We start from the raw sequence: 17,684 nt of genomic DNA on the forward strand, positions 1-17,684 counted from the left end.
CGTTTTGAAATCGGTAATTTGGGAGCCTACAAAAAAGAACATGTTTCGCTTTCTTATGAGTGGCGTTCGTACAAAGTTTGTTTTCATGGCTCAAATAGAACAAATCAACTCATATCTTTGAGGAAAAAGATTATTGAACATAAACAGTCGAAATCTTACCAAATCGCTCAAACAATTATTGACAAATCAAACAAACACTCGATGCCACAAGTAATTGATCAAATTAATCAAGCTCAGCTCGATTCAACTAAGGCTGTGTTTAGATCGGCATATTTTATTGCTCAAAACGACCGTCCTTACAGCGACCATTTCGGATTGCTTGAGCTATAAAAACTAAAAGGGGTAGATGTCGGCGTAGGCCTTCATTCAAGGTATAGCGCAATCAAAATAATAGATCATTTTTCAAAGGAAATGAAAAGGCGCATTTTGAATCAAGTAAAGGAAATTTCTGGAAAACTGTCAATAATCATTGATGAATCCATAAGCATTAGTTCTAAATCCGTCCTCATTGTATATTTAAAATGTGAATTTAGCAAGGATAAACCACCAAGTACTTTATTATTGGACTTAGTCGAGCTTTCTGATCAAAAAGCTGAGACAGTTTTTAATAGTGTTCACCAGTGCCTTGAAGGATGTGCCTTTAATGGCGAGTACTTAAAACAAAACTTGGTTTCCTTTACAAGAGGCGGGGCGAACGCCATGTTAGAAAAGCACTCAGGTGTAGCAAAGAGAATTTTATCTGTTTACCCTAATATTATCATATGGCACTGTATGAATCACAGACTGGAACTAGCTATTGGGGATGCCATAAGTGAAGTAGCCGGGGTTAACCATTTCCAGTCATTCATGGATAAACTTTATTCATTGTATAGCACATCTCCAAAGAATAAGCGAGAGTTAAAAGAATGTGTACAGGAGCTCGATATTCAAATGAATAAAATCGGCAGAATTTTAAGCACGAGGTGGGTAGCAAGCAGTTTTCGTACTGTTTCAGCCGTGTGGTTTGGTTATCAAGTCTTAGCCAGCTACTTCTCTAAAGCAATGGATGATCCTGAGAGAACATCCACTGATAGATGCAAATATAATGGTTTATTGAAGAAACCGACTTCCCATAAGTTTTTGTTAAACTTAGCATTTATTTATGACATTCTTGCTGAATTGGCTTTGTTGTCTGAAAGTCTGGAAAACAGAAGCACGTCTCCTGTATTGGCAGACAAACTGATTCATAGATCAATTAAATATCTGGAATCTTTGAAAGAAAAACCTGGGACAAGAGTTCGGGAGGTACAAGTCGCCATGAGGGAAGGCTGTTTTGCTTCTGTAAAGTTAAATGAAAACCCTAAAATCGTATAATTTAATGGTGAACAGTTGATTTCTAGTGTAATCAGCAACTTAAAGAAGAGAATGTTTACCGCTAGCTTAGGCGAAGAAATTGTCAAGAACGAGGAGTTTGTAGAGCAACTAAAAGTTTTGGAACTCGAATACTGGCCTACTGATATTCATCCTGGGTTTGGCCAAACTCAAGTGGAGCAGCTATGCAAACGCTTCGTTGAACATCAACAGAGCTGTGACTGCTTACAGGGATTACTTGGACAACAGCAGGCGGGTAACTAATGGACTGCAAGAGCTTATAAACTGCACTAAAATAATACACTGTAGTTCCGCTGACTGTGAAAGAGGGTTCAGCAGTATGAATAACATCTTCACACCATTAAGGAACTCATTGACAGTAAGTTATGTCTCAGCCCTACTGTTTTTAAAACTCCAAGGTCCCCCGCTCCGCAGATGGAAGCCTGACCCCTATGTCATGACATGGCTAAGAAGACATCGTTCAGCAGCCGACACCCAAACAAGAATAGCAGAACCTACAAAGAATTTAAATGGGAATGGAAAAGGAGAGGAATTTGGGACAAACTTTAGAGGTTATCGCACAATATTCATGTTCGTGTTACCGTTGAAAATATGTAAAAATATTACTTTTACAATATTTAATAGTTTTTACAATGCATTTTTACGGTATTTTTTTTCAGGCTACTATAATGTATTAGCACGACAGCACAGTAATTTTTCAAAGTATGTATAAAATCATAGCTTACCTGTTTGTCATTACAAATTGTGTTAGCCTAGTTTACGAAATAAAATGTCCTTTATTAATAATCAAAAAGATTTGTATTGCTATAACCAGCAACTCGCCGCTCCCATGGTGTAAGTATAATACATTTATATTACAGTTTTCACCATGAAATAACTACTGGTATAAAGTATATTTAATAATGAACCAGAATATATAACATTTATTATAATCGCTCTAGTTTAAGTGGGTAAAACGACAGTTTAAGTGGAAATCTGCAAATGTAACGCCGCCATCGGAACGCCAAACACGTGCCCGACCTTAGCGAGGGGGGCGGGGGGAATCTGCGCGGTAGCACGCGTATTATACTTACACCATGGTCGCTCCGGTACAGCTAAATTAAGCACTACACCACTGAGCATAGTTGTCGGTTTTACTCCACTATGTAATGTTGAGGTTGATATTTGAACTTCAGCTTCACATTCGACGAGTTTCTTCATGGCAAGATTCTTTATCATTTCAGCAACCCGGTTTTTACCTCTTCGGTTCATGTGTAAGCCATGCGCTGTGAACATATGTGGAGGCAGGAGATGGAGGGGAAGAAGTTTCACAGTGTCATCGTACACTTCGATAGTGTTCTCCAGTTCAACATTTATTTTTGTAATATTTTTATCTAGCTCCCAGCGGTCATGCCTCATGGGTAGTGTAGCCAGCAAGAGGGTGGTGTGCTTTGTATTGTTAATTAATGTATGAACATCACTCATGAGCTGCTTGACACCTGATTTCTCAACATTATTTGTGCCTGCCATCACTAAGAGGTAATCAGAGCTGGTCAAACCTTTTGTGATCTCTCCCACCTCTTCTACGACCTGGTCAAATCTTGCTCCTGGCCTAAAATAAGAACACACATTCAAAGATGACCTTTGTTCAACCATAGGACTGAGCTTTTTCCCATGACTGTCCGCTAGAATGATCAGTTTGGGCCTTGAAGTTGTATTTCCATCCTGAAGGTTAGTTTCTGCTTTAGCGTTAGTTTTAGTATTTGGTTTTACAATTGATTTATGAGTGGGCCTTGAATTTCCTCTGTTTTATCATTTTCAACAATGTCTTCCATTTCAAGACTTTGAAACTGGTTTTCAGTTGTAAAAGTGTTTTTGTGTGAGAGGCGAACTATTTTTGGCATTGTTCCGAAAGTGAACTTTAACATTTGAGAAATCAGAGCATTGAAGAGGTGGGTACCAGTTGAGACACTTATTATTTTCATTTGGTTAATTCATTTTGATTCATTTAGTTCGTCAATGTTATCCCGAAGTTTAAGAATGAGTATTTATTTACTATTAAGTTCTTTTTCGTATTGTTCCAGTCTAGTTAAAAGTTCTTCATTCGCTTTATTTTCTGAAGCTTCCTTTCTTGTATGTGTAATGGTTGAAATCAAATTTTTTGGGGACAGATAGTTTAGTTCCTCTAAATTGCAATAATTTTCCAATTTGTTGTGCAGTTCCAACAGCTCTTTATTTTTCTTACATAATTTTTTTTTTCAAGCAATTTTATTTGGTCTCTGAGACTGGCTATCTCCTCAAAATTCATGCACATCTCAGTAGCTTCTTCCTCCACCAGACGTAGGGATGATTCCATTTTTTCCTTTTCATATCGTAGCTGGCTGTTTATTTCGTTTACTTCAATTGAACTTTGTTGAGCTGGGTCGTTTGCAGTCAGCTGTCATGTCACAAGTTACGCCTTCTAAAGAAAATAAAGTAGTTCCAAAAGCTTATATTGATTTAAAATTATGATTAATGCACAAATATGGCATTTTTTGAATATACACAAATACATTATTTATAAAATATAGTCTCTGTTTAAAAGAACCCAACCAAAGTCTTTATAATTTATTGTATTCAAATTCAACTAAAATTTTATACACGAGAAAGGTGGATAATTAATTAAGTGCATTTTTAAGTGTCGATGGCTGAATGGTCTAAGACGCAGGATCTAAGTAAGAGATGACGCAGGTTCAAATCCTGTCTGTGACTGTTGCACTTTTTATTAGTACGGTCCCTTTTTTCCAAGAGAGAACTATCAATGGGATAGTGTACCTTGATATGTTGCAACAGTTTTTAATACCACAGATCGATGAGGATGACCGAGAACGAAATGTTTTCTTTATGCAAGATGGCGCACCATCACACTATCTGACTGACGTCCGGGATTTTCTAAATGACCGCTTCCCAGGTCAATGGATTGGCCGTGATGCGCCAATTGCATAGCTCCCCGTTCCCCAAACCTGAAACCGCTAGATTTTTCTTCTGGGATTTCATAAAAGATAATATGGTGTACGTACCTCCTTTGCCGGCCACTCTACCTGAAATTAGAGCAAGAATTTACGCTGCTGCTGAGCAAGTTACACCTGAAATGCTAGTGCGAGTCTGGGAAGAAATCGACTTCCGATGGGATGTCTGCAGAATAACCAACGGAAGCCACATAGAACATCTTTAGTTTAAGGTAAAAAAACTTGAAGTTTTTCCTTTAAAATAATATCAAAATCAGCTCTGTACCTTGTTTAATAAAATGTATATGAATTTTCAAAGTTGTAAAGTCCTGTTTGAAACGCCCTGTACAATCAACTCTGTACTGTACCAATTCTCCCTCTTATTCTGTTTGATAATATCCTCGCACAGGCCAGTGGCTCATGAGGATTTGTAGAATAGGTTGTTGGGTTTAGACAATAAACTTTATTTAAAACATAACAATAAAAGTAAGTAATGAATACAAATAAACTAATAGCTTTAATATCAATACCGATTACTTCATGATTTAACTTAAATACAAGTAAACAAAACAAATTAATGTCATCATGGAGTTTTAACATCATAATTTTGTTCCTGATACGCTACCCCGGATTTAGTTATATTTCGTTTTTCTACTCTTTGGGCTCATAATTCAATAGGCCTAGTTGTCTACGTTAAATTTTTTGAAGCTCTGTGTTCACACTTTACGATCGTAAACATAATAACATAAACAGAGGAAGAAGAACATTTGTTTGAAGTTTAGTTTTTTAATTATTTATTTAATAATTAACAATATGATTGTACCCGGCTCAGAAAATCTTTATTCCGATGATTCTGAAGATGGTGCTGTAGAAATAGACATTTATGTTCGAAAATATCAGTTACTGTTGGAACGGTGTGAAGTGCTGCAACAGGTATGTCCTAATTTAACCTCAATTTGACTTTTTAACCAGATCTTTAATTATTTATGGTACTGAATTACAAATATATTTATAATTATTAATTCATAATAAGATAACAGTGAAGGTAACGGGAGTGGCTAATACAAATTTCAACTTTATTAATGTATTTTGCTCCTTTTGAACAAAACTGGGTTAAGGGGGTACAAACACATATAACTATGTTTTTTGTAATAGTTGAGCCTATTTTAGTCTTTTATGAGTGTTCTGTGGTCAGAACTTCGTTTCTAGAAAGTTTTGTTTTGTTTTTATTATTTTCAAATTTATTTTCATGCACACCGGTAATGAGATTTGCATTCATTCGTAATCGTCCTCCTGAACCAAACCATAAAACTTTTAGGGGCTGAAAATGACAAATAATGAATTTTTTTCAGAGCATTACAAGTGAAACTACTTTTCTTCCAAGATAGTAGGAAGTTGTGGTGAAATTTACAATATTTGTTTTGCCAAATTCCATTTCCGAGCTAGCAGTAATGGCCAGAGGCATTCATGATTAGACCCTCTAGAATTTGATCTTTTAGTGATAGGAACTACTTCGAGTGATGTTTATCATATGTCACCATGGACTAGCCCTTTAGCTCCTATCTGCGCTGATGGCTGGAGGCATTTGTGTCAGGCCGATATGAAATTTAATTCTCGGAAGGTCTAAATTGACAAAACGTCTAGTTTGGTCAAATTATTTTGATTTCTGCAGTTATTGTAATTTTATGTATTCAAAGATGGCACAACGGCTGACATCAGCAGCAACCAATGCGAGGTTGACATAGGTTACAAAACAAGGTGACTCCCAGCTTAGATGTAAAAGAAGGAAATATTACTGTTTGTGAGAAAAGTAGTTCCACATTTAATGTTCTATAACTTCGTTATGTGTCATTGACAACCCTTGAAATTTTATATTGTTTTGTTCAGGAGGACAATAGCAATAGGTTGATATAGCAAAACTTGTCTTTTGCCAGTCCAGCTACTAATGCCACATTTACCAATAATAATGCATTGATACTGTGTTATAACTGTTAATTCTTTGTTTAATCCTTTGAATACCAGACATTATTTTTGGGTTGTGCATAATTCTTTTACTTCCATTTATTTAGTAGGTACCGGTAGCTTAAAAGACCAGGTTTGCCTACTAAGTAAGTATAGGCTACTAGACCTTAATAATATCTTAGTTACTAGCTTTCCTAGGCTATAGGAATTCTACAAGACCAGTAACAAGTTCATTGGATGAACTTTTATTTGATTGTTATTTAATATTAATGAATTATTAATAATTTTATTTATTTAATATTTTAAATTCTATATTGGAATTACACTTTTTATGAAGCGGTAACAAAGAACCTTTTAACCGGGATCACTTTATACAATTAAAATTAATGTGTTGCTATCACATTTTAAACAATTTGCTGCAGTACAACTAATTAAACAATTTTTCCACAATAATTTTGTCTAATAGCGTTGATCCTTATGCACAGTAAAAGTATTTAAAGAAAAATCTGGTAAGTAAAGCATAACCAGTTGTACCAACATTCGTTCTCGAGAGAGATATAAATCCTACTATACTAGAATAACAAGCATAAAAAAATCATAATCAACCGATAGTACAGTAAAGATTTAAAAATAGACACTTTTTATTTAGATATAAATAATTACATGATAAAACTAACACTTATAATAGTAATTCTAAGTACGAGAGTCTACACTGACACAGTATATCACTATTTATTATTATTTATATATATATATATATATATATATATATATATATATATATATATATATATATATATATATATATATACACCTTTTCTTTATCATTATAAATATTTGTATTTAAAGAAAGGAATGTAAAAACATTTTAGCATCCATGACTCTTTCTGGCTTACAGTATACCATGATGACAGTGAATAAAATTTGAATCTTCATATCTTTAGCAATGAACATTTATTTGAAAACAAACTTAAAAATAATAACTAAAATTTACATTTTCACTATAAGTAAAACTAAGTTATGTACTATAACTTTTCAAGTTAATTTTAAATTTTAATGTGGTATTTATAGGACAATGAAAGGCTTGTCAACAGAATACAGCAGGTCAAGAAGCTACTGCGGAGGTATAGACGAGAACGATTGTAAGTTTTACTCTATTAAGTTAACAAATTAATAAAGCAAATGCCGAGCTTGGTCTTGGGCTCGGCATTTACTTTCAAGATTATGACAAACTATACATCTGTATTCCACTGCGTCAGGAGATTTTAGAATGAATGAGGCGGTTTTTCTACATTTCAGTCAAATTGGAGAGCAATGGGTAATTAATCTACTTCTAAATCTATCTTTTTTCATATTTTCAGTTGAATTTCAATGAGTAAATCGATGGGTATTGTTAAAATGAATTACCCGAGTTGATGATAATTTTGGCACCCACGAATGTCTTTAGTGGCAATTTTTAGTTGTGTAATTAATATTATTAAATTCAAATTGATTATATTACTTTGTATATGGTGTTTGAAAAATATCCGATTACATTTTGAGTATTTGTCCTTTGGACAAGGCACATAACTCTAGATTGGAGTGCCAACACACAGACATTTCCTTAATAACAAAATTATTAGAGGAAACAAAGATTTAAAAAACTTGTAAATTTAACTCAAATATGTCATATATGGCTGTTTGAAGAGAAGCCATATCCCACAATGGTTAAGAAACAACAACCAGTAAGTAAAGTTACGTAAGCTATTTTCTTCAGATGTATGGCACTGGAAAAGACTATTACTTTAAGCTGGAGGGACAAAGGGCTGTTACTGCAAGTTGGTAGATTGAATAATGCTTGTCAGAAGTTCTTCAAGACTTGAACATTAGACAATGCCTTTTCTCACACTGCTACAAAAACTTAGTTTTTTTTGCCGAAAATGTTTTCAAAATGATAGAGAATCCCTCATATTTAGTCGATCTCACTATGTGCAACTTTTAGTTATTATTCAATTGAAGTGTGTGCGGTTGTCACTTTTCTTCAGAAGCAGAAATTCATGATTAGATTCATAAATATTTTAACTCCATTTTAAAAATTGAATGGCGGCATTTTGCCTTTGACGAGTGTAAAATCCGACTTTAAAAGTGCTTTGACATTGGAGGGGATTACTTTCAATATGCCTAAAGTTTGGTAAGTCTAGCACAAAAACTCTTTCTCTATCTTAGAACCTTCAGAGTGACTCTTGTACTACTCTATTCAAGAGCTAAGAACAAATTAAATTCTGATTACGTACAGAACTTTGCTACTCGTGCTACAAAAATAGTAATAGTGGCTTTATTTAAGTATAAAAAATACTTGGAAATGTAATTTTGTTGTAAAATTTAATTTCTTACTTATTATTTACTTGATTGATTAAATAAACTCTGTGAAGTTTATGGGATCGATGTGATTACTGAAGGTGGAGTGCCTCAGTGATGTATTAAGTCTAAAAATGGCTGAAATAATGTGCATGGTGACGAATGTAGTGGTAGATTAAAGAAGATCACTGATTAACAATAACAGAACTCTCACTAAGTTTTCCTCAAATTTCAAGGAGTTTTTACGCAGAAGTTAGGTTACCATTTTGTGCAACATATGTACTGAAAACCTTAACAGAAACCCAGCATAAAATCAGCGTATGGCTGCTTCATTGACATTTTTGTACCCTTATGAAAAAATGGTGACATGCTGCACGATGGAATCATTACAGAATTCGAGACTTAGATAAAACACATGAATTGCGAAACTACATTACAGTCTATGAAGTGGGGGAACACACACTCCCCCAAAAATCCAAGGAAATGCATGCAAACATCAACTATGGAAGATTATGACAAGATTATGTAAAGTTAAGTTTAAAAATGTTGTTTTTGTAAAACAACGCGCGACCACGTATGGCAGACCTGACTCGAGAAGTCCTGGATGCTTTTAAGTTGGAGGTGTTTCTACATCCACCTTACAGTCCTAGCCTTGCACTCAGCGATTACCACAGCAATGAAGATCTGGCTTGCAACACAGTGCTTTGATGACGATGTGGAACTGCGGGAGGGTGCTTTCTTGAAGTCTTTTACTTGGTTGAAGTGTCCGGTAGCAAAATTTTATAACACTGGAATTTCAAAACTAGTTCAACGCTATGATGAGTGCTAAATTTGTGTGGTGAATATGTGGAAAAATAGTATTTTATTGTCACTTTCAAATGTACACAATACAAATATTTTCTTGTACTTTTGTTGTTTGTATCAAAACGTAATTTTCTTTCTTGATAGCCCTCGTACTTTTACTTAAGAACCATATAAAAAATATAGCAACATCAAAACATAGAAGTTCTTTTAGTTTGTAAATTTGAATTATTCAACCCTTAGTGTGCTAAACACTAGAGTGGTATTGTTAGTATGTTCCAGGTATTCTGCTTATTGTGAACCGAAGGTTAATTAATCTAGCAAAAATATAATTACTCTAGATTATTACATTATTAAAGTGCAATCATCTCTATCTTTATTAATGAGTAATAACAATTCTGAAGCTGCTAAACATTATCAGTATCTTTTGCATACATAAATAAAAAAGTTTGTATTTTTTTAAATTGAAAAGTCACCTAACATCTCATAAGAGTCAAAAGTTCCAGAATTGTTGATAATGTAATGTTTGTAATAACTTCAGGTGAAATCTGCCAGTAACAGTTAATGTTAAAAATGATTTTGTGTCTATAAACAATATAAACTGTATCCTTTAACGGTTTATCAAGCCCTCTACTATTTGTGAAAATGGTTTCTGTTCAAGTTTTGTCCCTAGTGATGTAGTTCATGTAAAATTAGTTTTATTAGTGATTAGCCGTCGGGGACCTTTGCCCTCGTCAGTGCGGCTTCAGAAAGGGACGATCAACAATCGACGCGATTACGGAAGTACAGAAAGCAGTTGAGAGAGCCACAACCATTTTTCCCGCCGAGTAGTGCTTCTTGTTACGCTTGATGTCAAGAATGCCTTCAACTCGGCGAGATGGGTCGATATGTTGGATGCACTTCGTGACACCTTCCGTATTCCAACGTGTCTGTTGCGGCTCATCGAGGACTACCTCCGTTCTAGGCGTCTGATATACGACACTCGAGACGGAGCGCGGACGGCGGAAGTCACCTCTGGTGCCGCGCAGGGTTCAATACTCGGCTCGGATCTCTGGAATATCGCTTATGACAACCTCCTGAGATCCGAGATGCCAGAGGAAACCGTCTTAGTTGGGTACGCCGATGACGTTGCGGCTCTCATCGCCGCACGCAACGTTGAGCTGGCCCAGCTAAAGTTGAACCAGGTCATGCGAGTGGTCAACGCCTGGATGTCCGATCACGGTCTTTCGCTTGCTCTGAGCAAGACGGAGATCGTGATTCTCACAAATAAGAGAATTGACACCGTCGTCCCACTGCGAGTGGGAAGGGAAGTGGTTCAGTCAACGCGTGCCGCCAAGTACCTCGGAGTCATGGTGAACAAGTTAAGCTGGAGAGACCAGATCTTCCGTTCGGCGGACAAGGCTGCTAAGGTGGTCTCTTATCTTAGTAAGCTGATGGCCAATGTCGGGGGTCCTCGGTCCAGCAAAAGACGGTTATTGATGTCCGCAGTCCGTGCTCCTTTATGGGGTAGAGGTGTGGGCAGACGCTCTTACCAAGGAATTTTATAGGTTGCGACTCGCCCGGGTTCAGCGTCAAGCTGCGCTCCGGGTGTGTTCCTCCTATCGGACAGTATCCGAGCCTGCCGTCTTGGTGGTTGCCGGAGTCATCCCTGTCAAGCTCTTGGCAGGGGAGAGGAAGGCGATTTATCAGAGACAAGGCGAGATCGGCAAGGACGCAGCAAGATCCGATGGGCAAGACCGGTTCTCCGGATTGCATCTACTGCCCGGGCGTTCCCGACGACGCGGAACACACCTTCTTCCGCTGTCCGCGTTGGGAAAGGCCCCGCTTGGAGGCCACAAGAAAACTCGGGGTTTTTTCGGTGGATACGGTCTGCGAAAAGATTATGGAGGATGAGGGGAACTGGGATTGTTTGTCACAGTTCGTCCGGGGCATCCTCCTGGAAAAGAAATCCGATCTGGACCGCGAAGTCTTCAGGCTGGCCACCTGCGTGCGTAATTGCATTTTTCCTGACTCTCCCTAAAAAAAAAAAAAAAAAACAAAAAAACACCCTATTACCCTGTCAGTACTTCCATTTACCACCTGTTATCAACTGATTGCAGGTTTCTGATGGATCGTCTAGACCAGCATGGAGACAACTGGAGGTCAATACCTCTACCAGTGGAGTTGGATGAACCTATAGACCTCCCATTCACACAACCTGTCGCAAAACCCAAGGTAAAAAGCCTGAAGATTTACCTGTTGTAGCTTTCTTACAAATTATTACTGTTTCGACTAGCTCAAAGACAACTGGAGATTGGTTCTTCAATCAGTGCAGTTAGATGAATCAATATAACTCCCGTTCACATAACTTGTGGTGACACCAAGATATATGGTTCATTTATAAATGAACAATTCTAAACTGTTTTGTCGATGAAGGTTATCTCCACCCCGGCTCCAGTCACAGAGAAGGCCCCTACCTCGAGTCGGGGCAAGGGACAACAAGCAGGGGCAGGTGGGTCTGTACCTAAACGGAAGGCTCCAAAAACACCTGCAGACCCTAACGCGCCCAAACGACCTGCAAATCCCTTCTTCCAGTTCTGTCAGGAACAGAGAACCCCAGTGTTGGAGAGTCTGGTGGCACAGGGACTTGGAGAGCCAAGCAAACAAGAGGTTACCAAGCAGTTGGCTGTGCGATGGAATGCTCTCTCCACTGGAGAGAAAAAGGTTAGTCTGTTATGTTGATTTAACTTGATGTAAAATCTATATTTTAAAATTGTCCCAGGACACCCTCTAATTGAACATTCAAGCATCCCAAGTCATATTCCTGCCTCCTCATCGATCGTACAGCTATTAGATCAAGGTGTGATTGCTGCTTTCAAGGTTTACTATGAGCATAGAACATTTCAACTTCTCGTATTTTAGGATGAACCTTTGAACTCACAGTTCCATCAAAGTGGAAAACCTACAACATTGAGGATTGTTTTATTAATAACATTTATATTAATTAACATCAAGTTATGGCCTGAAGCTGCAAGGGTGATTGATTCCAAAAACAATTTGAGTGGACTAGAAACATTAGTGGAGGATAACATTTTAGAAATTGCTCTGAACATCAAGAATGAGGGTTTTCCTCAAATAGACCATCAGGATGTTGAAGAAATGATCCATGATAATGACGAAGAACTAACACTCAATGCACTCAGATGTGATGAGACAATGAGACTACCACTTCACTTATATATAGGTGTCTCTAATATCAAAACGATATTAATGTTTCGTTTTGAACTTTTCCGTCATTTCGGATCTCTTCTTTTGAATCATATTGGCTGAAAAATATTTTTTCTCTCTCTATCATGGTATAAATCACAAAACAAAACATTACACTGCTTTACATAACATGAAGTAATTTTTCACTTTTTCTTCCTGCTGCGTTGCACTAAATCTTCTTTTATTTTATGAAGTTTTACAACTGTGGATTTTATTCTGTGGAATTACAAAGGGAGCTCATGACTACCAAACACCTATTGCATTTTTTCATTTTATTAGTTTAGTTTAATTATACTTTTACTCAGGAAAATGTTTTAGAAGTATAAAAATGTATTCATGTAATATGTTTATACAGTAATATAGATTTTATACTAAATAATTATGAAAAGTTAAAAATTAAAACATACATTGTATTAAGGATTTTTATTTCAAGATAATACTTAAGTCTCACTATAATAACCCTAATAATAACACATTATTTAAAATGATATAGGCAAGTCAGTGTAATTTTATGGATATTGACTTTACTGCTGAGCTTGGTGCTGCTAGTGACATACCGTACGGCAGAATGTCATTACTTCTCAAAGAGTTAATTTGACTCAATGAGCTAACTATTGGATGAAGTACAATGTATTTTTCAAAGTGTTTAACCAATAAGACACTAATGACATATGGCCGAGTTGTGGACATTGACTTAATGTCAAACCTTCAAACTCGGAACGTGAGAAGGATTAAATGAGTTTAAAAAATATTTAAACATGAGTGGAGAGTAGCCTTTCAAGATAGAAAAGCAGGCAAAGTGACAATCTGACTCTTTTTATTTGGAGAAATGAGAAATATTTTACTTGTCATGTGTATTTGTTAAAGATAGGGTATATCTTATTCATTAACCCTTTGTTCTGTTATTTAAAGTTTGCCTGTTTAAAAATGGCTATCTGTATAGTGAAAATGTGTCCACTCTTGATTATTCGATATAATGCAAATTATAAACTTATTAATATAATTAAAGATCCATTTAAAACTGTAGAATATTATCTATTATTTTTTTACGTTCATCCTGTGAAGTAAAATCCACGTCATCGGCATTGAAATTCAAGTTTGTTTTTGATGTTTTCTAAATTAGTATATTTTCAAAGAATGTTCAATTACATAATTAAGTATAATTCTGTAAAGATCTTGTGATTAAATATTTTAAATACAAAGATTTTTACATAAATAATTAAACCTTTTGAAAACAAAATTTTCTGTTACTTTGTGGAAACAATGATATACGGTATCTACAACATGTTATAATTTATTGTATATTTCTTTATTTTGGGAAATTCTTGTATCACACCTCGAAAATGGCCTATGAGTAAGAAGTGAAGTGATTGCCAGAATTTTATTAACTTGATGTGTGATCATAACATTAATTGGCTGAGCATTAGTGAAGCTTATCCCTTGGGAGAAATTTCCCTTCTTATGTTGGTCTGTTTAAAGGATAATCTACAACACAAATTCAAAAACAGATTTGAATGTTTGCATAAAACATTGATTTACTTTGAAACAATGTTAAAATGAGATACGGACAACAGGAGTATAACCAGAAGTATACCCGTGTTTTATCTATTTTGTTTCCACATTCAATTAAGTTCAATTCCATCCCTTGAAATTTCTGGATAGTAAAATAATTTCTTAAAAGTATACGAATAATACTTTTTTCTAATCCTCAAGCCTTTTATCTCTTTTATAAGTTCTTAATCTGTGTTCACATTAACCTGTGTTAGTATGCAAAAAATTACGGCAATCAGAGCGGTAGTCGCTGATCTTAAGATTTACCAAGTTCTTTCACAAAATAAATCTGTTTAGCCACAAAAAATCAGGAGTAAAAGGTAAGGATTTTACCCATATACCCGTGCTATGGTCAAACTTGAGATGATTATTACATGTGTACACTAGACATCTCTTTAGGCCTAAACATTTATGGATCCTTATTCATTGGACCAAACATTGAATGAATTGGAAAACAATTATATCCAATGGGCATATTAGACAACTAATTAAAATATGCTGTATTGATGAGGTTACTAATCACTTCTAATTATTTTTCAGATCTATTATGACATGTATGAAAAATCAAAGGAGCGCTACGCTGTGGATATGCAGCTTTACAGCCTGAACAAAGCCTCCAAACCATAAAAGAAAATGAAAATGTAAAGCTATTTTGTTACTTGTATTACTGTGATTTGTGTTTTATTAAATTTAAATGGAATGACTTACAAAAGTTTTTTTATATTTTTACACTACATATTTGTGTTTATTTCATATTAAGTACCCTATGTGTAAGACCCTCTAACATTAAGTTAAAAACCGTTATATTGATTAATTGTTTGAATAATCAATTATTGCCATAAATAATATCCTCCAGTTCTTTTCTCCCAGTTATTTTTGTTGAAATAGACAGAAATGTCTCGTCTCTACAACAGATTAGTAAAAAAGTGTATTAGTCCGGTCAATTTAGACATTGACCCTTGCAAAAATTCCCAGAAAGCTGAAAATTTGCATAGATGTTAGGGACACCATTATTATGAAATTGTGAAAAGTCCCCATCGATCCCATGTCTGCAAATCTTTTTATTCAAGGTCAAATTTCACAAAAATAGGTTTTTGGAATCTTTCAGTGAAACGGTTAGTTTTATGGAAAAAACATATCAGACAAAAATTGTAGAGCATGCAATTATCTACAAAAACGCTCCTTATGCTTTTTTTTTCATAACACTACCCACATTTGAGAAAAAACAATTACAAACGTTTCTTATGCTGTATTGTCTATAATATAAACACGTTTCCACGCCATCTATGAGGTAGTGTATCTAGCGCGATTTTTTTAATGTGGTTTCCCTAGTAGGCCTATTCCACTAAAATTTAATGAATGTTTGGTTATTCTCCTTCTTTTCAGTCGTTGCACTCTTGTCAGTGTGGTCGTTGTTGATCAGGTACAGCTCGTGACAAGTACCGTTATACTTTATTCAACATATTTTATTCATCATCATCGTCATTAATTATTTCCTCTTCTTCCCCTCCATATTCTTCTCTCTCTATTTTCTTCTTCTTCCTCATCTTCTTGAGTAGACGTAAATAGTACTAACAGCGATACATCAGTTGTTTCGTCATTTATGTAAAGACCTTCTTCTGTGGAGATTTAACATTTGAACACGATTGGCCTTGATAAGTGGTGCACACTAGTGAACAAAGTAAGCCTACTTTTTTGCAGCCCCATTTTAAGTTACACCCCTTTTTGCAGTTGCAAAAAACAGAATTAAGGAGTTTTCTGGTGCAGGTGGAAGAAGCGTGTGGGTTGGTTCCAGTGCATTATTGACATGCTTCCAACCCCATTGTTCTGGGTCTAGTTGATTACCAAGCCACACCTGAACCTAGTAATATACACAATAAAACTGTTGGTGAGTGGAAGCCACGGTTGGAGGAAGGCAGATTAATTGCACATGTTTTTTATTACGTGTTTGTTATGCAAAAGATAAGTAACGTAATTTGTATATGGAAGTAATTTTTTGGAGCTCCATATACAGACAGAAGAAAGCGAGTTTCTTGTGAAGAGTTGATATCTTCGAAAGCTGGTGCACAAGTAATAAAATTTTCTTTTTCAAACAATTAAAAAATTGTTGTTTTACCCCTTCGAAACATTGCTGATGTATCACAGCCAGTCATAGCATGTAAAAACTGTATATGACTGAACCGATTGATTATCTTTCCGAATAATTGCTGCTGCAGTTGATAGGACCTTCAATAGCTCTTCTTTGCCTTTAGGTTTTTTTCACTCCTAGGTTGATTGCTAATATCATGGTAATTAACAAGAAAACATACAATGTTAATTGTCCTAGTTTCTGAGTAATAATGACTCTATTACCACAATTTAACTTCAATCGTAATTCAATTTTTCTGTTATCAACACTTACGTTTTTACAAATATTTTCTAATTCTTCTAACGTAAACTGGCAGTCATCACTACTTTCAATATATGAAAATATTTCCCCCATGGTGAGATACAATGTTTCATCTTGAGGACGGCCGACATAGCCCCCAGAGGTCGGCTTTAAAAATGATACTAAGCAATCATTATGGTACTTAGCTTCAGCAGCAACTAAATTGTGTACAAACCCGATGCGAGCAACAATAGTTTTTGCGGTGTCATCAGACCGAGACTGAGCTGCTTTCATAACTGAGTCTTTAAATGAAAGAGTTCTAATGTTACAAATTTTACGACGAGATTTCTGTGCTTGTTTCTTTTTGTATTCCTCACTCAACTCGTCGCCGCAAAATAAAAACAATTTTTAAAAGAAAAATATGACTCATATGTGTTCTAGTACGAGAAGGACTTTTTGAGAAGTACTAGCTGATTCATCTTCATGTTGTCGTTTTGCTGCTGCAATTGTACTCTTTCTATTGTATTGTTTGTGACACTGCACATGATTTGTCGCTGAATTTATATTCTTCAAGTAATCAGTAAATTGATTCCCCTTGAATACTCGCGTTAAGTAACGTCTTCATGCCACGATCAACAATAACACATTCACTTGAAGATAAAAGTTTAGTGCAAATAAAACACTATTGCGACATATTTTCACTTTAGCAGAGAATATTTGAAATAACTACGTGTTTTCACTGCGAAGGAATTTTCAAGACTAACGGTGATTTAGGTGCGACCTCAGAAAAGTAGGTAGACGGAACGGCCACTCGAACAATGGAATGACAGGCAGATGTTGTTCAAAGGGCACATGGTCCCTTAAAATTAGGTACTCCGGTTTTTTAATATCATATTCTCAGAATTATCGGTCAATATGAATGTATTAGTCACGCAGACTTACAGTTTTACTTATATTACACGCCCAATAGGCAGCTTAGTTGTGCTTATTATGGACAATACAGCGTATAAAAGTAATTGTAATTGTTTTTTCTCAAAAATGGTTAGTGTTATGAAAAAAAGCATTTTTGTAGATAATTACAT

The 17,684-nt window shown here is 35.6% G+C and overlaps 1 protein-coding gene across 1 annotated transcript; it reads left to right on the forward strand.

Annotated features, from left to right (window-relative positions):
- The first annotated feature begins 4,764 nt into the window (after window positions 1-4,764).
- LOC124354010 (TCF3 fusion partner homolog) lies at window positions 4,765-14,972 on the forward strand. The gene is made up of 5 exons (XM_046804128.1): window positions 4,765-5,270; window positions 7,371-7,441; window positions 11,537-11,651; window positions 11,853-12,140; window positions 14,775-14,972. The coding sequence occupies exons 1-5, from the start codon at window positions 5,151-5,153 to the stop codon at window positions 14,859-14,861; spliced, it is 681 nt and encodes a 226-aa protein (XP_046660084.1). The 5' UTR covers window positions 4,765-5,150; the 3' UTR covers window positions 14,862-14,972.
- The last annotated feature ends 2,712 nt before the right edge of the window (window positions 14,973-17,684 follow it).

This window comes from Homalodisca vitripennis, chromosome 2, assembly GCF_021130785.1.
Source record: "Homalodisca vitripennis isolate AUS2020 chromosome 2, UT_GWSS_2.1, whole genome shotgun sequence".
Taxonomy (NCBI): Eukaryota; Metazoa; Arthropoda; class Insecta; order Hemiptera; family Cicadellidae; genus Homalodisca; species Homalodisca vitripennis.

Coding starts and splice junctions, on each gene's coding strand:
- LOC124354010 (XM_046804128.1), top strand. CDS start 5,151: ATGATTGTACCCGGCTCAGAAAATCTTTATTCCGATGATTCTGAAGAT. Junction 7,442..11,536: donor AGGTATAGACGAGAACGATT/GTAAGTTTTACT, acceptor AACTGATTGCAG/GTTTCTGATGGATCGTCTAG. Junction 11,652..11,852: donor AACCTGTCGCAAAACCCAAG/GTAAAAAGCCTG, acceptor TTGTCGATGAAG/GTTATCTCCACCCCGGCTCC.